Below are 27,856 nucleotides of genomic sequence, written 5' to 3'. Positions count from 1 at the left end.
TCTCAGCATTTGAGTTACTGAGCATTTGATGAATGATAAATGAATGTACTGCCTAAAAGGATGCAGCAAACACACAGCCTCAAACGATCAGAGCAACAGTAAAAGGAGGAGGAAGAAAATGGCAGAACCGCGTGAAATGCCACTCATCATAAGAAACCTTGTTGGCTGAATACTTTTGTGGCTGTCAAAAAATTGAGCCAAAATTTATGTGAAAAGAGACAGCAGGTGCCATAGTCTTTAAAACACAAACAGAAAAGCTATACCAATCTCAAAGTACTATCAGCTGTCAATCACACATTAAGAAAATATTTTTCCACAATAATGCAAATGACTTTAAGATCAATCGATTACTTAGCCTTGAAATAAAAAATATACTCTCTGCTGTGCTACTGATCAATATTGTGCAGGTACTTCTACACACCTTAAATTTTCTGAATTTAATAACTATATAATAACAGGACTGGCGTTACACTGCTGTTATATAATATTTCGCATATAATTGTTTGAACATCATTAAGAAGATACTGCTTTACAAAAGCCACAGGTTTGCTGCCAAGCTTAAAAACTGAATATCTAAATGTAGTTAATTAAAGAGTAAAGATTTATTCATTATCTTGAAGCAAACAAAACTGGCTGTGATTCTCTTTTACTGCAGTACAAAATCACTGCTGCATATTAACTGATTCAGAAGTATTAATGAGCAAATTTCTGTTTTTAGAGGATGAAGTTCAACAACTCTGTGTTCATTCTCTGCTGAATAAACATGCAGACTGCAACTGCCCGGTGGAGCTCTAGTTCTCAAGTGATGTGTACTGTATTTGTTATTCCAGTGTGTCGTAATTATTTTAAATGTCATGCTGTTTGGCTCTGATACAGTCAAACAAGTCTGTGTTCCATGGTGAACAGATATCCAGATTGAAAATACTTGCCTGAATTTACCTTTCGTGTGTATACTATATTTACTCTTTTTTATTGTGATACCATTGTTTTTTTTCTCAAATGCTTAATAGTAGCTCTGAACAGATCTTCAGTGCTGGTTCGTGGAAGCCACAGATATTCTGATGATTTGTTAATTATTCAGCCTTGATCAGGATTTAGACTGAATACATGACAAGTTTTAAGTATATTGCAGTTAGTGCATTTCAGTCATTTTGCATTAAAACATTAACAGCTGAAAGACCGTTACAAGTACATCTGAATTGATAAAACTAGATCCCTGTGTTTATTCCCTTAGAAAACTAAAACACAATGGAATAAATACACACACATTTTCTGAACCGCTTGTCCCATACAGGGTCGCGGGGAACCGGAGCCTACCCGGCAACACAGGGTGCAAGGCCAGAGGGGGAGGGGACAGACCCAGGACGGGACGCCAGTTCGCCGCAAGGCGCACCAAGCGGGACTCGAACCCCAGACTCACTGGAGAGCAGGACCCAGTCCAACCCACTGAGCCACCGCATAGAATAAATAATAATTTTTAAATTATTTAGTTAAGGTGTATCAATCGGATACATTCAGTTGTTCAATGGTCAAGAACAAATAGGCAGTTAACTAATGCTGTAATTCATCTGAAGAAGGAAAGACAAAAACTTATTTTCAGCATTAGGCTAATTATTCTTCAATTAACACTTTTGCAAGACTTTAAAATGACATTCAGTTCCCGACTCGTGCAATTGGTTTAATGTGATTTGAATTGTGCCATTCATTCATTCAATCAATCAAATACCTCTCATTCAGTAAGTACTCAGTGGGAAGCAAACCAAGTAGCCTGTATTTTACAGATAGCAGAAATGGAGTTACTATATTTTTGAATTTTTGAAAAATTACCCAGATTATTTTCATAACCCCCAACAATTAGCAAGTCTGTCATGTATACTGAGACTTGTCAGTTTCAAGCACGAAGTGAAACGATCCATATTTTTGTCTTAGCGCTGTGATACAGCAACTTACTTACAAAAGTAAACTTTTCAGAAAACAAATCCACTGTCATCACAACAAATTCAGCCTGACTCAAAGATGAAATTTGAAAGCATTCCTATTACAAAGCAGTAGGGACAGTTGATTTCTTCTTTCACAAAAAAAAAAAAACCCTATTTTTCAAAACACAACACATAAGATGGACTAAACTACCGTTGTGATAACAGTTCAAGTAAAAATACACATCTCACCACATTAACAGACATGTACAATTTCAGGAGCACACAGTATTGATGCAAAGATTTATTTATGAGCAACTGCTATGCCAGGGGGAAAAATTCAATTTCTTATTTGAGTATAAAATACTGTCTGCTTCAATCTGAAAAAGCCATTTCAGGTTGTGCATTAAGATGCACACTTGACCTTTGAGAGCAAAATACAGGGATGAAACATCAGCAAATATGGCTCGGGCAAGAGAACGGTTAGCCTTCAACTGGCAATAGTTAAGCAGCGCATCGACAAAGGGTCACGTTAAACGAAATGTATGACTTGCGGAATAAAAACTGCTCAGAAACTGTTTAAAGCAGATTACAGTGTATTACACAAAAGGTGAGGCAACAAAATGAGATTTCTCTTCCCAAGGATCAAGCTGTTTTTTCCTCCAGCACAGGGCTTCAGACATCATGCCTACAGCACATCTGTATTGCCGTACCCCTCTGACGTTGTTGGTTTTCCCTCGGAGAAATGATTAAGTTAATTATAGCAATCCTTCAGCTTGCCCCGGTCTGTCAAAATGCTGTTCTTCATCCACACCGAATCCCTGGGGGCCCTCACCTCCCCTTGTGGATTTCACTGTGGTTATGCAGATGACATGGAGAGCTTCTTTCCTCCTTCTGATTTTCAAGTTCTCGCAAATCTCATTGTAGCCCTGCTAATGTCTGCGTGTAGATGACTGCACCCTCCTTTCCCCCCAGCAGCAGCCCTCCTGGCTCATACTAAGCCCACCTAATCTCACATCTTCCAGAGAAACACCTGCTGCTCAAGAACCTCAAAGCTACCCCGGAAAAGTGCCACATCAGACAGCTGGAAGAGTAGGGATAGCACTCCACGGTGCACTGGCAGACACAACGGGGCTCTCACCAGCCAGATGTACTCCCCTGTGCTATGTTCGAAGAATACACACATTCACTGCCTAAACATGTTTCCACACTAGTCCTTTCCCTCTGTCTCCACCTGTCTTCACACCCTTTGTGCCATGACTAGCACTTACAGATGAGATTTACTGTATATACACATACACTTTCAGTACCCAGACCGTCGCCTTATTGCTCCTTCATGGAGCCAAACCCTAATGCTATGCTTATTATATTTGAAATAAGCAGAAAAAAGCTGTAAGCACCTAATGTCCTAAGGACCTCACACTGTATATTATGACCAGCTGAATGTAAAAATGTTTGTTGTCACTATCTCAGAGATCAGTGGCTGATGTTCTCACCTCTTATGTGTATTCAGGTTAATATCTGTATTTGTACTGTATATTTGTAATATGAGTCTGTATTTGGATTTAAATGTGTGATCTATGTCTACTGCACGGTGTGGCACTAGGCAGATTTTTGTTACACCAGAACCTGCGAAAATCGTATTTAATTTTTGCTGTACACCTCTGTATAGTGAAATAATAAACATACATATAACTATTTCACTTAGGGTAGCACAATATGTAATCTAAACTCCTTGTCTGATTGGCTATTATAACAAAGGTATCAATCAGTCATTACCGAGAAGTTTCAACATTATTATTACAATTACAATATTATTTAATATTGGGGTGTGGTGGCGCAGTGGGTGGGACCTGGTCCTGCTCTCCGGTGGGTCTGGGGTTCGAGTCCGCTTGGGGTGCCTTGCGACGGACTGGCGTCCTGTCCTGGGTGCGTCCCCTCCCCCTCCGTCCTTCTGCCCTGTGTTACCGGGTAGGCTCCGGTTCCCTGCGACCCCGTATGGGACAAGCGGTGGTCCGAAAGTGTGTTTGTGTGTGTGTGTGTGTGTGTGTGTGTGTGTGTGTGTGTTATTTAATATCTTAGAGATGCCCTCATAATGACCCAGCCTAAATAAAATCTGGACAGAGCATGGTTTCGCCAATTCACCTCAGCAATTCAGGAGTGATGTTCAAAATTTGACAATCAGCAAGTTCTGACGGCTTTTTCGCATTTGTTTGCTGTATCAGAAAAAGCTCTTTAAGGTAGCTGGGATACAAAGTTCAGGAATTTACACCACATTCATAAGTACACTTTTTCCAACAAACAATGGGAAAAGAATAAAAATGCATTCTGTGGGAATAAGATGGGTATTTCGCTTTCTTAAAATCCATTACTTGTCAACATCGGCCGTTAAATATTTTATGGGCGAGAAAGTGAAGTGGCTCAAGAGGACTGGCTGTAAAGTCTCTCTTGCTGTTGTGGATGATGAAAAGATTTTCCTTCCAGCTGGTGCACCCCTCCCACCAGGCTTGACGACCAGATCACTCTCCATTCCTTCCATAATGTCATTTTTCGCCTGGCGTACCAAACCGTAGCTCTGAACAGACTTGCTGAGGAATGAAAGAAATCGCCTGGATTTACATAAGCAAAACAAGAAAAAAAAAAGAAAAAATCTTGTGTTTATGCGCCCTTAAAACTTCCATCACATTTCCCATAAAATACCATTTAAGCTACTTTGCTTATCGAGTCCGACTCCGATACTGAGTGGACACCACTGACAATAGGGTCTTGAAAAAGCTTTTAGGAGCTCATAAGATCCTTGGGGTAAAGATGGGTTTCAAATAATCTCATTTCATGGCATGATTTTCAGCTGGAGCTTCAGGCTCACCAGGAGGTGAAGAACATACTAAATCCATTAACAAAAATAAAACTCATCAATATATGCACAGTTCATTGTAAAAAACACATTAATAACACCTCTTATAGAGTGTAAACTGTTAACTGCTTGATACTAGCAATCTAGTAAGAGAACATGCAGAAAGAGTATGAAAGAAAACCTCAATGAACCTCCAGATGAAAGCACTTTGGTATTAAAAGTCATAAAGACCTACACAACGTGGGCAAAAGGTTTGGACTTCAAAAAACCTTCTTTATGACTTTGGAGCTGTAAAATAACGGAGAAGCTATGCCTGAGGAAGACATATTATATAATCTTCGGTGAAACCATGCAAGAGAAACACGCCACTATGGCCACAGTAGGGGGAAGTGTATTAAAGTAAGGGAGCATCTGCAGATGGAGGGGTGGACTGTGAACACATTCCTAATGGAAGCCATTTTTTCTTCCCCGCTGTCAACGTATCCTCGACACAGTTTATAAGAGCTGCGGCTGGCCTGTCCATGCTTCCCATGATGCCGAGCTGAGACCGCCTGCCTCCTCGGGGTGGAGGCGGAGGGTGGGTGAAACAGGACCCCAGAGGGGACTTTGGGTAGGAGGCAGGGATAGGCAGCTGGAGGCGATTCCTCCTCTCTGTTTTGCTGCAGATTCGCACAAAAATAAAACTGCTCTCTGTCGGCAGCTGGGGCCCTGTGGACCCATTTGCCATGGGCCACAAATAACCTTGTCTGCTTGAGAAGCGGATTCTGCAGGAGATGAGTGGGACCACTAACAGAAAACATATCCCTCGAAACACAGAACCACAAGCTGCATCTTAAACCAAAGCGTCTCATCGCAGTACTCATTCTCTGATACTTCAAAATTAAACTATATGGATCAGATATATCCCAACAATAACAACTCCATCAGGTGATGGTTAATCGTTAGTTTCAAACACTATTTCACACTAAATGCATACAAGGAGCAGGCAGCAGACAATGAAATGCACAGGCACTGTAAGAAACATCATACTGATGTCATCCACACCTTCAGAGCACAGAACTGTTGCTGCTATTTTTGTCCACAATCAGAATAATTGCACTATATGTTCAAAGGAATCTGGAGTGGTGGACACTGTGGCCTGGGGCAATGGGAGATCAAGGGTCTTGGGGAAGGGTCGCAGCACCCTTGGACACCCTGCAAGTATGGGTTAGCCCTGAAGGACCTGCAGCCGAACAGTAACTCCATGTGTCACCCAATCATTACCAGAATCCAAGTATGCCAGCTGCAGTGCTGGTGGGGAGACTGCTGCAAACTGGGACAGAACAGCTGGGGGGTTCCAGGGTACCTGGGAGATGTCCATCACCGAGTCGCAGCTGAGCGGTCGGGCAGAGGTCAGGTCGTTGGAGCCCAGCAATGTGGAGATGATTCCATTCTGGTCAATCCGTCGAATCATGGTACCGTCCACAAAGTAGACTAGACCGAATTTGTCTACAGTGATCCCTGTTATGACAGAAGTTTGTCAGAGAAAGAAACAAGATGTATCATGATGTGCTAGCACAACAGCAACTGTATAAACATGAAGCAAATTTAATGCCAGACTCAGATCTGTGTGACTAGACATAGTGCAAAACAACATAATGTATTTTTATTGAAAAATATAATTTCAGAAAATTAAATGGTGAGAACAATGACAAAGTCTGACCTTCATCCATACAATGTGTATTTGCGCAATGAACAACACTGCATACTGTGAGATCTCCAGCACAACTGGAGGGGGTGACATGGCTTTTTCACTGTTATTTTAAAATAAATTAATCAGGCAACCTTTGGGGCAAGAAAATAACAGGCGTGTAATGACAGCTAATCTGTCATTTTATTCCAAATACACCAAAATAGCTCTGGTGCATCGCAGATGGGAAAGACAGCAATTCATTAATTGGAAGCTTTCTTTTCTTTTGTGCTTAAAAAACCCTGAGTCAGAGAACAGACCTCTTTTATAGTCTTGAAAGAAAAAATATCATTACGCGTCAGAAAATTGAAATGCATTGATCTCATCCCCCGAGGTCCTCTTTCTGCACACGGACTATCCATCCAATCAGATGGCGTTCCCTTGGTCCGCATAAAAGGCTCCGCCTGACAATACGGTTGCTTCTCCCGGAAAATCTTTTCACTGCTTTCTATTGTGACTGCCAGTCACAAATATCATTCCGACTGAATGGATGCCGTAAACTCGGAAGATTCTTTTTCGGTTTTCATTTTTTCAAAGCCCTAGTTTTTCTTTTCTCAAAGAAAATAAGGTGGCATTTATATCGGCTTATTTCCATACTGATCCATTCAGTGCAGGTCAGTGTCTGGTTCAAGATTCCATCCAATGACTGTTCTCAAATAGCTATCTGTGTCTAGCGGCCTTGCCTTCACTATTAAGACAGACAACAAATGAGATTTAGTGTCTCAGAGGAGCCAGGCTGCTCTAAATATCTTGAAATGACTATCATAGACTGAGACAATACTTTTAATGCATTTTTGATTTACAACTCCCCCCCACAACCCTCAAGAAAGACTTTACGCTGGGGTCAGGAGTGCCACTATTCATTCCGGAGGGTCGAAAAAATTGGTGCCACATGACATGAATTATATTTTCCATATAATACTGAACTGTTCAGCTTTATTTATTTGCTGTCATATGTTGGTTGTCACAGGTAACAATCTGCTGAGCTGACATTTCAACAGTCTGTATGTACATAAGAGATACACAGTACACTACATCTGTTCACGTACATTTTTTTAGAGACATATTAAAAGCTTTACTAGGTATTTTCTCAAGCAACTGGGTTTCAGTTCATTGCGCAATAATGTGGCATATGCGGTGCTGAAGATGGCACTCAAGGCGACTGTCCATTGCTGTTACATTACATTACATTTACATTTATTCACTTAGCACATGCTTTTCTCCAAAGCAACTTACAATGGATGCTATGTAGTGTTACTAGCCCACACACCTTATTCACCAATGTGATTTACACTGCTAAATACACTACTTACAATGGGTCACTCATCATGTATATTTGTATATAGTGAATGCATGTAGAATCACCAAGGGCAAATTCTTGGAGCTTTTACTGCTCTTGGCTAATAAAGTCATTCTGATTCTGACTATAAGTCCTACTGTTCAGTGATTCAGTTGTGGAATCCCGACTAGATTCATACCTATTCAACTTTGGTTACAAGTAGTTATCTGACGGGGGTCTTTCACCTTACCTCTTGGGTTGGTGAGAGTGGCCTCCACGGCCTTACCCCCATCACCACATCGCGTCTCGTCGAAGGGCAGGCATTGATCCCCAGTGCCTGCCACCAGATCCAGATTCTTTGCCACATCCTTTACTGCTGTGAGGGACTTGACTTTGAACACCTTTCTGCTGCTTGTGTCTGACAGGTACACGGTGCCTGACATGGGGCAGGTGGCCAGGTAGTACTTGTGTGCCGGACTGTTGCTAAACGTGAGTAAAGCACGAAACAGCATTTTAGTCATGCAAAAACAGGTTCTGGCTTCTATGTAAGAGATGGCTTCCTTTAACTTAATAAATATCAATCTACAAAAAGGCTTGTTTAAAGCTATATTTCATCTGCAAATTCCTTAACATCACTGAGCTCAGTCCCCCACCCAAAAAAAGCCCATGCATTCATTTACAATTCAAAAGGCTCAACGCAAAATACTGTAACAGTTGTTGTTTTAAACAAACAACACTGCCCTCATTTTAAAACGTGGGTTTGTAAGACAAGTAGCGTTAATTTCCCACATGTGCAGGTTACATACTTTAGTTGTTTTTTTATGCTTGTTGTTTTTGACAACAGCAGAGAGTTTTATTCCCAGAGGTCAGTGCGCTCAAACAATACCTAGGTAGCTAGTTATACTGGAGTTTCCCTGGGGGCGTTTGTGTGGAGATATATGTACACTTGTATTCCCATCTAAACGCATTACCTCAAGCAGGTAGGGCCGACCCAAAAACTACCCCATTAAACAACAGAGCAGGTCTGACACGGTAATCCCTCATATCCTTACAGGGGTGCAAAGAACACAGGACCACAATTGGTCACCTGGTCCCTCTCGAAGACAGGATCCGGTTTGTCCCCTGAATTATTGCCCTCACGGTGTGGCACAGCGCACATCTTTGGAAAACAAAATGAAGCCAACGCCCTTGCTGAACACTCCTGACAGCTTTAGAAGTCCATGACGACTCTTGGGACTGAGGCACTCCTATGAATTCCAATGGCCCCTACCATTTTAGGGAAGCCAAATGCTCTCCCAGCATCACTGTTAGCGCTGAGTAAAACCATTATTCAGACATAAAAGATCAAGAGCATCACGAGAGAGGTTAGTGCGTTTTGGGCAGAACTTAGAGAATAAGAATAAGAATCTCATTGTATGGTGTAACGAACTGTTTACTGTACACATGACAATAAACTCTTGAATCTTGAATCTTAAATTTACCAAGACTTCCCTGAGAACTTACTGCCAAAGCAAGAAAGATTTGTTCTCCCAAAGTGGGTAGATTTGGGAAGAGTTGGGAAGGCCACAACTAGCTTTGAGAAACAGCAAACCAAAATTTGTTTTAAAGGTGAAAAGGTTGCGAAAAGTCCAAAAAACGCAGCAGTTTTTCGAGGGCCCACGACAGCAAAACAGCTTTTTGTTTCACACTCTCGTGCCGATGCAACCTTTTAGCTGACCTCCATTGTTAGGGCTTGAGACATCACTTCAGCACCAACCTGCCAAACGTGATTATCATTAACGGAAAACCTTGGCAGAACGGCACTGGGATTCTAACGGGATGAAAACAGGGGATTTCTGTGAAGTTGTCAGATGGTTCGCTGCAGGCTCCTCGGTGTCAAACCTCATAATCTAATGAGTGTCTCAAGAAGAGCGACCAGTAGGGTTGTCAGTTCTTCTTTTGAGCTCTGTGTCATTATTTTGAAAGACAACTGACCTTCTGTGCCATGGTCAGAGCAAGACTTGCCGACTGACAAAAAAGTGGAAATGCAACGAAAAACAAAACTAACGAACCTTAACAAACTGACAGACAAATGACTTTGTATTATGACTCCTAACAAGTTTTCCTCTCATTTTGCAAGTGGTCATTCAATGGCTAGTAATTCTGGGAACAGGACAATTCTACTGACTTTTTCTATATTTATTTGCCTAGTGATTCTTTGCAGTCTGCTATACTCTGACTTGTTTTCGCAGCCAGAGCGTTCTTGACGCTGCATGGTACGCAGAAGGCTGCCCTTCCCCATTGTGCACTAAACTAGGCACAGAACACTGTGACCTTCAGCGGAGGCCATGCTCTCCATCTGCATTCATCGGCATAGCACAATCCAGCAGGCAGAGGGTAATTGAATTTTAACTGCACGCTGGAGCGCGCGGAATTCTGGAGGACAACGAGACCCTTGGCGTAGGGGAAGCCCCCAGACAGCGTTTCGCTCCTCCTACTTTTCATTGCACTCCGGAGTGAGATGAATTACACAAAAATATCTGAACGTGCAGTACCATCTCGCCTCAAAAAAACTTCCCAAGCCGACATCCTTCAAAATGAGCCACATCTTAATACAAATGCTGTTTTCTTAAGCAAAATCCCACCACAACCCATTACTTTCTTGGCCTATGACATATGGATGAAATGAGACTGGAGAATCAAAGGATCAAAATGTGATGACTTACAGTTTAGTATGAAAAAAGCTTTTGAATAAGACATCGAGATTTACAGGTGACGTTCAGGAACACAGGGTTTCAACGAAGCATGGCCTGTATTGAAAACCCAATGTGAAATATATCCTTATTATTTTGTGGAATATTTCCTGAAATAAAAGGGGTGACTGCTTTTCCCGCTGCACGTGCCCTGCATGGCTGATGTGGGAAGAAAAGGTTACCCAAAGAGTGTGATCTCCGGAGAGCACGACTCGGCTGTTTTCTTAGTCACACATGAAAGCCCGTGTCACATGCTCCAAATGGACTATTTCTGTTCCTTCCCCTTTCTAATTTCCTTCATGGAGGATTTTTCTGCACTTCAGAGACAACAAAGACACACTTAACATTATCTGTGCTTCATTTCGTACTCCCTCCCGACACTTTATATTCTTAACTATGTATTTTAGATAGAAGCTGCTCAATTTTGAAAGCCTTGACCGTTTTGCAAACTCAGCTTCTTCTTTGAGAATGCTAATCCCTGATAGAGTCCTAAATTTCAAATAAAGCATTCTCCATTAAATCCTCAATAACTGGTCATGCTGGTATTGGGTATCTGAAAAAAAAAAAAAGTGTGATGCCAAAGCAAAAACACAGAAAAACATCCACACAAATCTGCATGCACATAAGCCCATACCCGACACATTCACAGACCACAGGTACTCAACTTGCATTAGGCTTACTTAACACATAAACTTTAAACATATGCTATATTTAAGCCTAGGCTTGTGTTCTGACTTAACCCAAAAATTTAAACTAACATGTAAAACATAACATCTATTTTATTGTTTACATTTTGTAAAATAAATGAAAATCCCACACCCTCAGTAATTCAAAAGAGTCTTGTCCCGTATATTATATTCTACAATTACTGACCACTATTTTGTATAATAATTAATACATGATTAAAAAATACTGGGAAGTTAATCATTTTTCCCAAGTTTGAATAATTGAACTGTTAAGTAATGTTCTGTTAAGCACCTCATTACTAATTTATAAGCTACTTTTACATTAATTCCTTCGATCAGTTTGTCACCAGTTAACAGCGATCATGTCTCAAATCCTTTAACTCAGGACAGAAGTTGTTTTGATGATCTTTTTGTATCGTTTTTTTAAAACCAGATTTCAGGAAAAAAGTGCTTATTCATTTCAGCATTCCTGTTCCATGTTGCCTTGCCAAGCAAGACTTTTCATCATTTAATCTGCCCCTTGCTTTTTATTTGGAGCTCTGATTAATCTAAATTACATTTACTTTAATTAAATCCTACAAGAGTCCAATTTTTAGAAACATCTTGTGTTTTCCAATTAAAAAAAAAAAAAAAGAAAGAACACGATACATGGGAACACGATAAGATATTTCCTAGCTGTGGGTTAACTACTTGTCAGTGTTGAGAAACAGTGCATAGTGATATTCAGCAAAGGACATTCTGGAAGGGAAATATCCATCTCTTTGGCTGGATTGAAAATAAAGAGGCCTACTGCTCTTTATATTTAATAGGAAAAAAAAGACAACATTTCAAGAACAAAAGTAGAATTTAATTACAGTTAGATATATTTTTTTATGGCTGCTGTGTTAACCTCATGCAAACCCATAAGACAGAGTTTGGCCTTATTTTACGGTCATTGCCTTACCTATGCCTGAAATCTTTATTTCTGACAGAAGCCAAAAGCAGCAGGAAAAGGAAAGAGGAAAGAGAAAAGGACAGGGGTGTTAGCAGTCTCTGTTAGTCTAGTTTGCTGTATTCATTCTAAGGTTCATGCAGGGCGAGACAATGGACACAGGCAGCTACCTGAGCTCCAGCACGCTGCTGACATTGCCAGTGGAGAAGATGCGGCGCACGTAGTTGAAGTCGCCCACATAGAGGCTGCCATCAGAGCCACAAGCCAGTGCCACAGGTGCCAGCAGCTTGTTGCCATCAGCAAGGCCATTGCAGCTGGGGCAGGAGATGCTGCGCCTGCGCCCATTGCCCATGAGGCTACCAATGACAGGAGGCTGCTGGGAGATGAAGACGTTCTCGCCATTCCCTTTCTGCAGGATGCCTGTGGGAAGGTGCATCGCAACAGAGCTTAACTTAAGTGCGACAATAAACTGCACGACAAAAGCAACTGACCTTGGGGGGAAAAGAACCCAAGTGATGGAGGCGCATATTCACCCACACATGAGTCAGAATCAGCCAGATCAAGATGTTTTTCTCCAAAACAAGTACATGGACTTGTGTCACTTAAGAAAATACATTGCCTTGAGACAAATCATGTAAGTTTACCAATTCAGATTAGCCTAGAATGTCTTTACATGAGTTTATTTAAAAAAAAAAAAAAAAAAACTTCAGTTTGAGTCATTTTTAGCTGCCAAAGAATGGGAAAACAAACAAGACTGCAGATCACAGATCTGGATCGAGATGTGTAGCAGTCTAGGGAGGAAGGAGGAGGAGAGCTGTGCATGGAAGTCGTTCATGTTAAGGCGGTCTCAGCGGTTCAGGGGGCTGCCCACCCTGACAAGGCTACCAGTGACAGATAGCACAACGACTGCGGACTTTTCATGTAACTACGCCTCATTTCCTCTGATAACACCCTCCTGACAGGCCGTTCCACTTGACAAGACCTCAGAGAGTTTTGTCTCTCGTTGGCTACGCGGCTATTCAAAAGCAATTCCCTGAAAATAATAAAATTGCGCCCTCTCACCCAGCAGAGGCTTCCATGCCATCAGAAAATGACACCGTAATTGGCAAGAGGCAAGACTTTTTCGGAAGTTGCTCAAATTACAACGTCCCTGCTGAGATGGTGACCACTTCATATGACACTTCAGATAAACATAATGCAGAACTGATTCAACAGGTTCACAGCAAATGCCAGAGACATCTAAATAAAACCACGCGCTCTAACTGAACAGCAACTGAAGGCAACTTAAGGTTCTTTAAAATGAGAATTCAAGGGATAAAAAGGTACATTAACACATATCAACATTAAAAGCACCGTGAAAAAAAAAAAAAGGTTTGAATAAGTTTATCAAGTTAATACATTAAATTTACGTTAAATTCACAAAGTCATTAAATAAGATGAAAAAGAACATTTCCCTCCAAGGTTATATGCATGTTTTCAATTTAGTCAAACTGCAGATGCTTTAGCTCAGTCATTCCCGAACCCATGGTCATGACCCAAATGAGGGTCACAGGGGTGTTCCTGAGGGTGACGGGAGGGTCAAAAAAGAAATATTACAGTGTTAAAAGGACATTACTTCATTAGCACAATATGAAAGATGACTGAAATAGTAATTAAAGTAGAATAGTCCATATACGCTTAATATAATAATGTTTGAGCCCATTCACTTTCAATACTCCTGCCTCAAGCAGACCAGTGAGGAGCCTATTGTTAAGCAGCTCTCTTATTTCAATACCATATTATAAATGGTGCCGTAATTTTGTACCAGGGTTTAGGGTCACCAGGCCAAGGCAAAGCTATATTCATGGTAGCCACCAAAGATGTTTGGTAACCACTTCTAGAGGCTCAGGTTAATGACAAAAGGCACAGTATTAACACACAGAAAAAAACATGGGAACACTGTAAACTCACCACTCTGGACGTTTAGAGCATGATGTTTGTCCAAAGCCCAACCACCCATGTTGGAGGCATTACTTTCATAGCCCTGTAAAACTGCAGTCCTCTTCTCCCACAGAATGAGGTCAGGACAGGACTCATATTCATAGCCCACTGACACTGCAGGAGGGGACCAAACAATCGTTTAGCATCCTCTGATAAACCACCATCAGGGCAAAAGAAAAGACAGACAAACCCCCCAGTTATTCATCTGTCCAATATTTCATCTGTCCAAGAGTTTTTAAGAGAAGCTCACCAAAAGCCTCGCTCAGGCCATACACCTTCTGGCTGTAGACATCTGTCTTGTCCCAAACAAAGCTATAGGTGAGATCTGGTGCTGCTGGAAACCATTTCCGGAACAGTCTGCCCTCCACAGCAACCATCAGGTGCACTTTCATCAGGTTGAAGGGGATGGTGGCATGTGTGAGGGTGATGCGCAGCACAGACTTGTATCCAGCGGAGCGGCTGCTCAGGTAACCTAGCCTCATGTCCGTCCCAGGGATGTGGATCTCCTCCTGGACCGCCTAAACCAGGAGGGAGGTCATACGGCCTTTCACACTAAAATCTGGCATATGTATATTACTACATTATAGCTGTGGTGCCCGTCCCATATTCCCAAGAGTCCTACAAATGTTACATATCCTACATTGTGCTAGTCTGACATGTAGTACTTGGTAGGGTAACACACCACCCAATCAACTGCCGGAATAAAACAATTAATGCTGAGTATTGATTAATCTTGTAATAATACTTTTGGACCAGTTCGGAATTGCATTGACAGTCTCAAAGTTTACTCTGACTAAGCTTGTACTACTCATACTTGAGGTATAAGGAGCTGTTTTCCAATACTTTCAAGATAAAACACTACTGAATGCACTCAAGGCATATTTCTATCCTTCACAAATGGGTAGAATGGAACTATCATTCACTTTAAAGCTACAGCATGACCAGGCCAATGTCCTATTGCAGTGACTTGGAGACAGCCAACACTTTGGTCATGGGCTCTTCCTGCTACTCTGAAAATCTTTCTTTCATTCTTTTGATTATGCTCGTTTTGGTGCTACAGGGTTAAAGTGGATTCAGTTTCATTCACAGAGGTGCTTCCATCACTACTCACCTTAATGACGCAAAACACTGTGGTTTCAGTCACATGACTCGACCTGTTTCGCACGTCATCACTACAGACCAGTTGAGGGGCATGGCCATTGCATTGAAAGCCAAGCTTGAACTAAAGTTATTTAAGGATTTCACTCCAAATGCTATGAATTACACACGCCCATTACATTAGGAGCCATTACAATGTCTGTCAAATGACAGACGTTGCTGTGGGCATGAAGGAGTAGGGAGGGTGGAAACTGTTATGTTAGGAGACTGCGCCACACGCTTAATGCACTGGCATGTCATTAATCTTGTAAAAACAAGACAAAGAACACCATAATTAGGATGGGGGCAGAGATGTGAGGAAAAAACACAGCTACCCTGGAGTACAGAGAGTCACAGCTTGACTGCTAACTCATAGAATAGCGTATGGAGAAACCCAATAGCTTCAGGTTTCTCCTCTCTTCCTTTGAGAAATCTAATCAACATCGTTCCAGAAAGAACCGGCACAGAGCTCATCATGAATTGGACCCTGTACCTGAGTCCAATTACATTTGAGGGATAAAATAACAGTACTGCAGTGATCCAGAATTAAATTACGATCCAAAGGGCAATTACAAATACTATTCGGTTGGCTCTTTGTTTAGCCGTAATTGTTTTCATCGACCTAGGTGTCTCAAAAAGAGTTTTGCTCTATAACCGACAGCTAGAAATGTGTCTTTTATCATTTTGCGGAGCAGAATGTGTCAGCAGTCACATGGCAGGGGGGACGTGGGAGCACTCACCTGAATTTCGGGCACGGTGGTTCCCCTTTGAGCGCAAGACCCGGCGAAGGCAGTGAGGGGTGCGGGCAAGACCACTGGGCTGGGCCGCGTGAAACTGCTGACGTCGCAGCTGGGGATGTCATTTTCCTCGTGTCGCATGACAACCGTGTCAATGACGAAGAAGCGCCCCCATGGCAACCAAAGCGTGTGCTCCAGGGTGATGAATGGGGCGCGTTCAAACCGCAGGGCCAGGGAGATGCCTCCGTTGGCGACCAGGTCAAAGCTGCAACGGGAGAAACACCCTCAGTCCTTTATCCCTGTTTAGTCTCCATTGTTTTCTGGCCTTTCAACACTCTTTTGTGTCATTTTCAATTAACGCTGAAAGGACTTTGTACATACTAAATTCCGCAACATTATTTTATCCCGAGGAACTTCCATCAAGGCATGAACTGTTTAATTTAATTTTTCATTCCCTTTAAACATAAAAGTGCTGCACACACAATGCTGCCGCTTGAACAGGTTTATCTTTAAAGGAAGGAAAAAGAGAAAATTGCAAATTTACACAAACAGCATGATAAAATCCCTATCTGTGAGGATGAAGGATATGAAAAAGGAAACACTTGAACTAGGTTCCAGCTAATCTGCCATTTTGCTGTAGGTTATGAAGGGAGAGGAGCGTGTGTGGAATAAGACTTTGCACACGTTTGTTTAGTAAACCGCACTCCTCTTTACATGTGGCCTGTGAGTAATAAGAGCTTAAGGAGAAGTGAAAGTTGCCCAACTCCCTGAGCCAGTCCTTCAGTTGACAGGCCGCCCGTTAGTTTTCAAAGTCCCATAATGTAATTAAACTCCTCGGCAGCTGATGAACCCGGCCTCCCCGTCGCGGGCGAGCTGCGCCGTGATCCATTTACCTGCGCTGGCGACGCTTTAATAACTGGGAGCCCACACCTGCTCTGCTCCACGGCCCTTTCTAACAGGCAATTAGCACCCGCGTGTCCGCAGCACCCAGGGGAGAGCCCTGGCCTCCAAATTAGGAACCCGTGCAGCAAAATTAAGGGTAAACCAGTGGAAGGCAATCACGCTCTGCCTCTGAATGCTAATTCTGGAAAATTCCCAAATGAGTTTCTATATAAAAATAAAAAAAATAATGAGCAGCCCAAGTCTTTGTTGGCCAAAGTGGTAAATAGAAGCTCATTGTGCCCTTTGTGTGGTGCCCTTGCCTGGGACATTAGCAGAAGCAGCAATCACAATGCCCTTGTGTTCATGTTTGGCTTCCCTCATGTACACATCTCTCGTTGCCACTAGCTTACACACGATTTGTTTACTGTCAGTGCATATCTTTCACAGATCATCCTGATCCCACTATCTATTGGCCCCTCACAGACCACAGAGATCCACCATTGCCTTTATTGAAGATTCACTGTCAGTACATGTCTTTACCTTCTGAAGTATCCTTCACCATCATGTCAAATCCTTCACAGTCTGTACTAATCCTTCAGTCAACATACATCCATCATTACATGGACCAATTCCTCACTCAACATATATCTCTCATAGTCAATACAAGTCCTTCAGTGTCTATACTAATCCTCCAATCAGGATAAATTCTTTATAGTCAGTACACATCCTTCAATGACATGCATCTTTCACAGTTAGTACACATCCTCTGTTGTCTGTGATATACATCTTCACAGTCAGTCCATATGCTTATTTGTCTGTACTAATCCGTTAGTAACATAAATCCTTCACAGTCAGTACATATACCCTTGTTGCCTGTACTGATCCTTCAGTCAACATATATCGTTCACAGTCGGTACACATTCTTCACTGTTTGTACTAATGTTTCTCTGTCAGTTCACTGTATGCTCTGTTTATACTGATCCCACTAGAACGATCCCTTTTGAACAAAGCCCACAGTGAAGAAACATCTACAGTACCCAGATGCCCCAGGCTGCTCTGCCAACGGATAGGTATTTCACACTAAGCTATCAGTCCCATGGCTTTGCCCACGTCTCGCAAGGCTCACGTTGCTGCTGAAGCCCAGGCCCAGCGGGCAGAGCCAGAAGAGTTCAGTCGAAGGACAGACAATGCCTTTCAGGTACACAGTCCCATAAGCAGGAATCCTTCAGGCTGCCTGGACGATTGCTTTTATCTCCACATATACTGCAAAGGCCATCAGTAAGCAGGGAAGGTAAAATAAATAGATTCATCTATTCCGTATTTACCTCCGAAATTACATGCTGTTTATGACTTGTCCTGATCTTTGCCTGTCAGGAAGAAAGAAGGCAGAATGCCACAGGAAAAAAAAAAAAAAAAAGGCCAAAAACCCCAAGTGTTTCCGCGGTTTCAACGTAACATTTTCAGTTAATGAGAAGGCAGTTTTTCATTGCTAAGCCCTTTGGACAATAAAAAAAGCACAGTATAATAATAAAAAAAAAGTATGCGAGAGCACTTGCTTGCTTCTGTTTGGATGAACAGGTGCATTTCTGATTTCACGCAGCGTTGATCCTGTTTACAGTGATTGCGAGGGGGAGTTAGGGAAGGCTGAGCAAGTTTACAGGGGGGCTGAGAGATGTGTTTACAGGAACACTGGGAGGGAATGGAAGATCACGGAGAAAGAGAGGGAGGAAACTGGGGAACAGTGTAGTAAGATTGAGTGAAACAGGCTGAGGATCAACAGCAGGAGAGGAAAAGGAAACAGAGAGGAAGAAGAGATGAACAAGAAGGAAAATTAAGCCTAGATGAGGAATGATAGGCAAATAAAGGAAGAGTGAGAGCAATGAATTAATAGAGCAGAAAGAAAAAACTGTCTTTCCTTTAATAATGCTAGATACAGTATTATTCTATTTTTCCTGAAATACTGTGAATACAATCTTACCAAAAAAGGGAAAAATAAGGAAGACATCAATGTGCCTCAACATCGCTACCGAATTTTTAAAGAAAAAGGAGTAATAGATGGTAAGCAGGCCAACTTGAGCCACAAGGTCTTATTAACTGATATTAACTGACAAAAAACTTACTGGATTTCAAATGTTTTCCGATTAGCTTTCCATTCACAGATTGTTGAGCTTTCAATTTACAGATTGTTATCCATGTTCAGTGTGTCGGCTGCTTTGGCAACATAAAAGCTGGATACTAATCACATAAGCAAAGATTGATTTTTTTAATCTGAATTCGAAAGAGTGTGTCAGATCAACAAAGAATCAGTCTGACTCAAGGAGTGCTCTCAGCAAAGATGGAACTCTCTGACATGGATGCTGGGGAGAAGAGGAGTTATGACTAAGGACCATTGCAAGGAGCGGCACCATATCAGGCCCCTTTGAGCCACAGGGTCTTATGAAGAACATCACACATGTAACTGGTGGAGAGAGAGCAGGGGTGGGTGCACAGTTATGCAGAACATCCAATTTGGGAAGAGACAGGCCAAGGCACAGCAACTTTGAATGACAAGTGACAATGGCTGTTGCCATCCTCATGTATGAGTAAGCACAAAGGTAACATGAAGAAGAAGGAAAAACCTCTTACCTGCCATCCTGCCTCGAGATGGTGTACCCATATGCAGGGTTGCCTACAAAGCTGATGTTCACTCCCACAAGAGGGGTTCCGTCTGAGGTCACCACCTGACCTCGGATCACGCACACGTGGCTATGAGAGGTAGCAAAAGATTCAGCGATCAGAGGGCACCTAGGAGCTTAGTGGTTAGAGCTGCTGCCTTTAGATCCAAAGGTCACAGGTTCTATTTCCACCTCTACCTGTAGTACCCATGAGCAAGGTACTTACCCTAAATTGCTCCAGTAAAACTATCCAGCTGTATATATGAGTAAATAATTGTTATGTTAACATTGTAAGTTGTTTTGCAGAAAAGCATCAGCTAAATTAATGAACGTAAAGAGCAGAAACTGCCGTGAGTCATTACACCAACATCACGAGGAGTCTCCTAACACAACTGCATTTGTTTCAGCAACTCACCACATGCAAAACTAAACAATTTACTTGTTACTACGTGTTAAATAGTTCTTGACTTTATTTTTTATTTCTGAAAGTCAGTGGGGGATCAGCACATTTCTTTCTATAAACTTTTGATACAGAGTACTTGACTTCTGCAAAATGGGTCAAAGCAATGTAAATAAGAAATACTTTCACATAAGACTGCTTTTGTCTCCCTTCGGGGAAACCGAAAGCCTCATTGTCATTGCTCAATTAGACTCACGTGTATCTGCACTCCCCTTTGGGTACTAAAGATGGTCAAGTCCATGAAACAATTAACACTAGCTTGTATGTAGCTGCCCTCTCTGGTGTTAACTTGTCCTTTCTCGAGGCAAGATCATTTACCCGACAATATTCCGGTCCCCGGGAACCAAGCTTAATGCTAATTTAGTCTGCTGTCTTTCCCTTCAGGAGACCTTAGTGGGACGCTATTACTCTGTAAACAAGAGGAGGGAAGGCACAGACCAATGGTGCCAACATCGAGATCTAACTGTGCATATTTACGTAGGGTTACCTCCGGAGCAAGGGCGCCAGTGCCCTGCTATTTGAGCGCTTAAATATTCATGTGGCCGATTTATTTCTTGAGCTTCCTGTTTGAAAAGGCGACTTGTGCGCAGGGGGGAGCTGAAGGAGGCGCTCTGGTGGCTTTTTTGGAAATCGTTAGGGGAGATGACTCACTGCTGTCGGGATGAATGACTTCAAGATGGGTTTCGCAGGCATGTCATGACAGCAGAGCGCGACCAGCGTAGGTTAGGATCCAACTGGCCACGGTGGTGCGACGTTAGCCAGGGAAAGCGCCAACAAGCTTGTGTTTATCACATGAACTGCCTCCGGTGGAACAGGACCACCCAGAGATGTAGTTATTTTTAAAAAGATTGGTACCATTTATTACGGCCACATTTCTGTGTGGCACAGTGGGTGAAATAACTGTGAACAATGACATCCCTGTCCTATCTTTCTGTGCTATTTACTGCTGTGTAGAAACTGTCCCGTTAAAAATTTAATTTCTGGCTTTTGAATAAAACATAATGCATTTCAAACACAGCATATCATATATTAAAACATGGATTAATGAAGGGAAACCCAACAGCACACAGCACCTTTTCGTGGAGCAATTTGACGAGCCAGAGTAGAACAGTGGGAAGGCAGTCCGTCATACAAGAAGTGGGATACACTTTGCTTTCACTTTCACAGAATGAGGAAGTTCTACCTGATCTAGCCCAGCGCCTATTCTCCAGCCTCACACAGGTGGAGGAGGAGAAAGTTTTTTTGGTTGGAGTCAAGGGGTCGGACAAACAGTGGGGACCGCAAATCCCTTGCAGCATCTCATGACGAGAGACATCAAAGACTGTACCAGCGTGCTCCACAGCAACAGGGTGCGGCCGGAGCATCAGCGGCACTCTGATCAGATGGTAAAAAGGGAGGGCTGGCTCAATTCTTTTTGTCCATAAACCGCAAAGAACAGCAAAACACGAGCAGCCACTTTTTTATTTTCTGGCATATTGAAGTCCCAACTAGCCTTGTTTACTCAGTTTCAGGATGCACTTCAGCATTTCCTTCACAAAAAGAGTAAAAAAAAAAAGCTCAAAAAAACAGAAAAAAAGAAAAATCTTGTATCCCCAAACAACTCATCATTTCATTACAGTATCAGACAGGGTTTGTCACAAGCCTACCACAGCACTCACTCACAACGCTATGGGTGTCTTCATGAAACACTGAGCCTTCAGCCAATCGATTAACTGACTGACTTCTGAAGTGCAAATGAATTACAGGTCTTTGAAAATGTCCAAACAAAATGGTGGGGCTTTGGGAACACTAGATTCTTCACGCTCTGGTGTGCTGACTGAAAATGTGATTGGTGATCACAAATTAATCACATTAGGCAATGGAATCGCGATGCGTGGTAGAAGGCAACCAGGGACAGGAGCAAGTCCGAGAAGACGCACTTTCACGCATCATCCTTCAGCTGAAAAACAAGGCACCAGCTTCGTTTTGCTAAATATAGAATATGCTCTCCCCCATCTTAGGCTTCTTTGGCACACAAGTTCTCTCGCCTTGGGGAAATAAAATGTACCAGACTGCACCATGAAAGGTCATGGACTGACAACGACTGGGGTATCGATGGTTGAGCTTCTGATTTGATTCCTGTGTCACTTAAAACAACAGAACCAGAATGAATCATTTGAGTTATCATCCTTGTCTGTCTATTTTTTGCTTTAAGTGAAAACAATCTTTTAAAAAAAAGACTGCTGAGGGAATTCATAAGCTACACTGATGCAAACAAGGAGTGTAGATGCTCAAATGTGATTAAAAATGAAAGTGGGGAGTATGAAGAATGATGTTTGGAAATGGTGTGGGATTTGGTGAATGTGTCCAAATATAAAAATGTCTTTGATTTTATTCCTAAGGCATTATGTGTTCCTCCTCTGGGAGGGTGTTTCAGCTGCATTAGTGCAAAAGTCATCAAAATATATGAATATGTGATATTTGTTTCTCTCTTGTGGATCCTCGGCAGCCCTTCTGCCTTAGTTCCCACACTCGTGTACTGTGTTGGGATGGCTCCCTTCTCTGCAAAAATGCATAAGATTTCATTTGAACCTGGAGCCAGTTACTCCGACATCTACTGGCTATAAGGGAATTAGGTTATTGTGTGCTTTCAAAGGAGGCTACCATAGCTATTTTGATGCAGGCTCCAACACAATGGATGAGATGTGTAAACCAACATTGCTTAGCAAGTCTGCTGGTGAGTGAAGTGCAAAAATTAATAAATAACAAGGGTTAATCATTTTATGACTGTGTATCTGCATTTTGGATGAGGAGAAATCTATAATTATGCCAACCACATGACCAATTTGACTACAACAGTCAGTGTTCACAACAGAATCCTTTTTAGGCAGTTAACAGCTTCTCGGTTTCTCGTGTGAGACGGATATAGACATCAATAGCCAGTGCAGACTATAAATTGATTGGTCCCGGGCACTATGGCAACTGAACAAGGTACTGAGAAGGTATCAGTTACTGGGGGGCATGTCTCAACCAACCAACCAAGCAACCAATATATAAATAAATAAACTTCACAATGTTATATAATTTCTATGTGAGCCTTTTTAAAATTCATATGCTTCAGTAATGCCACAAACAAGGTGATTCAAGGAGAAATGGACAGTCATTAATTACTGATTGCAAGCTAGCAAGCAGAACCACTAACCTGCCCTTGAAGGGATTGGCCCCAGGGATGACGTGTGTGCTGTCCTTGCCCACCAGGAACTGTACACGGTCATAGAATGACCGTAGGTTGCTCTGGGTGGAGTGGATCTGTGTCTCCTGGATGATGTCCAGGGGGTCTGGAGAGCCCATGCAGAGTGAAGTGCTGTGGCATGATGCCTGTAGACAGCAGTCTGGATCCATGCAGTCCACCAGTCCATCTAAGAAGGGGGAAACCGCAGAACCAGCCCATTGTCACTGAGTACCCTTGCACTGGATATGCCCATTTTGAAGAGAGCAGTGGCCAAGGAAGCAGACTTAGGACCTGCGAGTCTCAAGTTCAGTTCTCCAGAGACACAATGCGGTAATACCTTTAATAAAATTAAAAATGGATAAAAAGAAAAATTTGATCTGGCAAGGAAACCTGCTAAACAACAAACCTGATGCATTAAAAAAGACAGATAAATGCGTGTCATACAATAATGTTTCCTCCTGAAGACACATCAGGTGTTACTCAGGTCATTTTGCATGTGACGTTCTTTATGCATTAAAATAAAGCAGTGCTGGATTAGAACACATTCTGAGCTCAGGAAAATTAGGGCTGGGCAATTTTTGCTCTGCATTGTGAAGACCCAGTCCTTTTGAGAATAGCTCTTTTCCACACATCTGACTCATAGCTCTTTCTGTTCGCGCAAGTTGACCGGAATAACTTCAAGCACCGGAGGCTGTGGAGCTTCTGCTGAACTGTGCTGTCTGATTTTTTTTGCCCTCTGGTCTACGAATCCCATCCAGTCCGATAGACAATAAAAAAAAGAACCAATCATAAGTTAGCCAATTCCCTGCGCTCCCTTCCTGTCCATTGTGAAGCTGGCAGGCGACAAACTGTCTTTCCCTTCCATAAACCACTCTTCAGTATGCCAGAGGCTTCTCAGCCAAGCGACACATCTCTGGAGGTCATGTCTGACTCGTGTTCAGTGGAGATGGCAGTAGGAATGCTCCATGCAAGGTTCAGTTTTGATGGTTTGGGAAACGCTCCCATAGAGAGGTTCACTGAGACCCTAAGGCCCATTGCTCAGTGGGTCATTAAGACCTCCGGCCAGATACTTTCGTTGAGTCTTTTCACATCACAGCCGTGCCCATTCTGTCTCTCAAAAACTAATGCTGCAAATCTCCAGAGCGCTCTGAGCATATGCTCACTTTTTCTTTTCTTCTAGAAAACATCAAATTATTCAAAAACCTACCATCCCATCTTTTCTTGTACCCTGGCACAGCCTTCAAACATTAATGTATATTACTGTTACTTTCTCCTAATTTGTAAGATATTACTTTTCATCTTGCATATGCTGTTTCTACCAGGATAACTTCTGTTTTTGTTGTATATAAATTAAATTATACAGTGGCTTCAGAAAGTATTAAGATACCTTAACTTTTTCCACAATTTGTTGTCTTATAGGCTTCAGTTAGAATGGACTGATTCAATCAAAACAAAATATTGCATGACAACATGAAACATGTATTTAGTAATTTTTTGCAAATTTAATAGAAATAAAGACCTGAAATCTCCCATTTACATTAGTATTTAGACACTTTATTCAGAATTTTGTAGGACCACCTTTAACAGCATTTACAGCTACTAGTCTTCTTGGGTATGCTCCTATCAGCATGCCACACCTTGATTTGGACAGTTTCTTCTATTCTTCCTTGCAGACCCTGGAGCTCTTTCAGAATAACTGGGAGCTTCGGGGAACTGCAATCCTCAGGACTCTCCCAACACTTAATATGGCGTTCAAGTCCATTCTTTAGCTGGGCCACTGAAGGACATTCATAGATTTGTTGCAAAGCCACTCCAGCATTGCCTTAACTGTGTGCTGCAGATTACTGTCATGCTGAAAGATGAATTCCTTAATCCAAGGTTGTGTGCACTCTGGCTTTCTTCAAGAACATATCTGTACTTTGCTCAGTTCATATTTCCCTCAGTCCTGACAAGTCTCCCCGTCCCTGCCACTGAATAGAATCCCTACAGCATGATGCTGCCATCACCATGCTTTAGTGTAACAATGGTATGCAATGAGCACTACTTGGTTTTTGCCACACATGGCATTTGACATTCAGGCCAAAGAGTTTTTTTTCCCCTTTCCCTAGAGCAGAAACGCTTTCCCCTCATGCGCCTCAATGTCCTTTAAGAGAAATCTGGCAAACTTCAGGCAGGTAGTCATATGCTTTTTACTCAGGAGTGACTTCCATTTAGCCACTGTACCACAGAGACCTAACTGGTAGAGTGCTGAAGCACTCCAGAGATTGTTCTCCTACTGGCAAGTTCTCCTATCTGTACACAGAAACTCTGAAGCTCTGTTAGAGAGGACACTGGGTTTTTGGTCATCTCCCTGACCATGGCTCTTCTTGCCTTAATATTTGGATTGGCTAGATGGCCAAGTCTAGGAAGAATCTTGGTGGTTCCAAACTTCTCCTATTTGACAATGATGGAGGCCACTGCACTGCCAATGTTTATACCATTTTCCAGATCTATGCATTGATACAAACCTATCTCAGAGGTCTATAGAGAGTTTCTTGAAGTTCATGGCTTGGTTTCACTTCTGCCAAGCAGTGTAAAATGTGAAACTTCAGAATGAGAGGGTGTACCTTCCTAAATCATATTCAGTCAAGTGAATTTGGCACTGGTGGACTACAATCAAGTTCTAGAGACTTCTCAAACATGATGAAAAGAAATAGGATACATAGTTCAATTTGAAGTGGTATAGTCAAGGGTCTTGATACTTATGTAAATGATATTTTTAATTAATTGAAAATAAATTTAAAAGAATAAATTTAATCTATTTTTTAAATAAGTCTACAACACAACAAAGTGTGGATAAAGTAAGACAGGGGACTTAATACTTTCTGAAGACACTACATATGACAACTGCACCACATATCTGATGCAACGTAGCATGATATAATTAATATGAGTGATACTTTCACATTATTATATTATTAATGTATTATGGTTCCTTTTTCCTAGGTAACAAGTAATATCTAATATATTACAATTTTTCAGTAACACACTCAAAATTGGCAGTGCATTATAGAAATACCTGCTTTCGTACAGTGTACAGTGTTCTTTTCCTGTGAAAGACCATTTCACCATGAACATCACTGTAAGCTTGAAGTAGCTGTTACCAACGCATACGCAATACTGGTTGTTGATCTGAAGTGTTTTCCATCTAAGGATCAGCTATTCAAATGAAGCCTGTTAAATGTGTCTCTTCTGAAACACTATTTGTGCTGGCAAAAAAAAAAAAAAATATATATATATATATATATATATATATATATATATATATATATATATATATCATGTCATATCAAGTAAGGGCAATGATGACTTCTCATTTGGTCACTCTGGCCAGAATCTGAACCGGAACACAACCTTGTCAGTAACTGCTCACTTGCAATATTAGCCATCTGTTTCGGACAGACTGCACGGGGGGTCATATTTGAAAATATCAACAATTAAACATTCATTCCGAGCGTGGAACTGCCAACACTTTTAAAGCCTTTTTCAAGTGAGAGTGTTGAAGTGAGTACGTCACCAGTGTAAAAAGGCAGTGTACAAATTCGCTTGTGACAGTGCTGTATGCAAGTGAGCCCTTTTCGTGTTTTGCTCTGGTGTCTGATCCTTTTTCACCTCCATCATTATCCTTCCCGTCGCTGCAGGCCGTCTCCATGGACATGTCGCAGCCAGTCCCCCTCCATCCCAGCTGGCAGACGCAGTACCAGCCGTTGTTACCCAGTGTGCATCTGCCATTGCCGTTGCACAAGCCGGGACAGCCTTCTGCACAGACACAAGCGGAAGACAAACAGTCAGCTCCATGTTAACCAGTTCAAATAATCCAAAAGGTCTAGAGAAAGAACAGGAGAAATGTGGATTACTACTTACTGTGGCTAAGTCCAAGGACAGAATTTTTAATATTGTATACATGAGGGAAGTAACAACTACAGGTAACTGCTATACATCTGAGAAGCTTCTTCCTCTTTATTGTCATTGAGGCCTGAATGTCTCTGATTTTAATACATCATACATACATTTTATGCACAGTTCAGGTCCACAATCCCTTATTCATAATTACAAAATCTTAAAAGTTCTGAAACGTAACTATTTTTCTAAGTTTCTCACAAAATCTGTAAATAAAAAACCTGATAACTACAATGAAGGCAACACTGATGTTCCCTCATCTCCAAGATCCTCAAACAACCAGATGTAATGAACATTTATTGCATGGAAAATAACAAGTATTTAGCTGAGTTTTAAACTTGTATATGCCTGAAGTTTTACTAAATGGTTTTCTAAGAAAAAAGAAGTACTACAGTATTTACAGTCTATATTAAACTATTTTATTTACCTTTTTTTTCTGTATATAAATAAACCGTAGTACTATTTATAGTCTTTATTTATCCCACTTATTTATACATTTCACTGCACAAAATAATGTATTTGATAATGGGATGCTGGGATACTCCCCAGGTTGCATTACATAATATGTTATATACATTGTATTACCTTTCTAAATCTGAAAAATTTTGAATTCTGAAACACATTTGGCCTTCTAGGTTTCAGTTAAGAGATTGTAGACCTGGACCTATTATCTGTACACAAGACTGTGGTAATTCAAGTTCCCTACTCCTGTACAACAATTCAGCATTA

The 27,856-nt window shown here is 41.7% G+C and overlaps 1 protein-coding gene across 1 annotated transcript in view; it reads right to left on the bottom strand.

Moving 5' to 3' along the window:
- Positions 1 to 27,856, bottom strand: part of tenm4 (teneurin transmembrane protein 4) — a 125,638-nt gene that overhangs the window by 28,648 nt on the left and 69,134 nt on the right. The window contains exons 16-25 of the mRNA XM_029255670.1: positions 26,840 to 26,986; positions 23,159 to 23,375; positions 19,489 to 19,608; positions 15,985 to 16,246; positions 14,358 to 14,625; positions 14,078 to 14,221; positions 12,298 to 12,547; positions 12,140 to 12,160; positions 8,029 to 8,261; positions 6,116 to 6,270 (exon numbers count right to left, since the gene is read on the bottom strand). Of these exons, the coding sequence (XP_029111503.1) occupies positions 6,116 to 6,270; positions 8,029 to 8,261; positions 12,140 to 12,160; positions 12,298 to 12,547; positions 14,078 to 14,221; positions 14,358 to 14,625; positions 15,985 to 16,246; positions 19,489 to 19,608; positions 23,159 to 23,375; positions 26,840 to 26,986 (1,817 nt within the window). The remainder of the gene's footprint in view (positions 1 to 6,115; positions 6,271 to 8,028; positions 8,262 to 12,139; positions 12,161 to 12,297; positions 12,548 to 14,077; positions 14,222 to 14,357; positions 14,626 to 15,984; positions 16,247 to 19,488; positions 19,609 to 23,158; positions 23,376 to 26,839; positions 26,987 to 27,856) is intronic.

The sequence above is a fragment of the Scleropages formosus genome, chromosome 10 (genome assembly GCF_900964775.1).
Source record: "Scleropages formosus chromosome 10, fSclFor1.1, whole genome shotgun sequence".
Lineage (NCBI taxonomy): Eukaryota > Metazoa > Chordata > Actinopteri > Osteoglossiformes > Osteoglossidae > Scleropages > Scleropages formosus.
The sequence above is the reverse complement of the archived record's forward strand: the minus strand, read 5'-3'. Positions and strand labels throughout refer to the sequence as shown.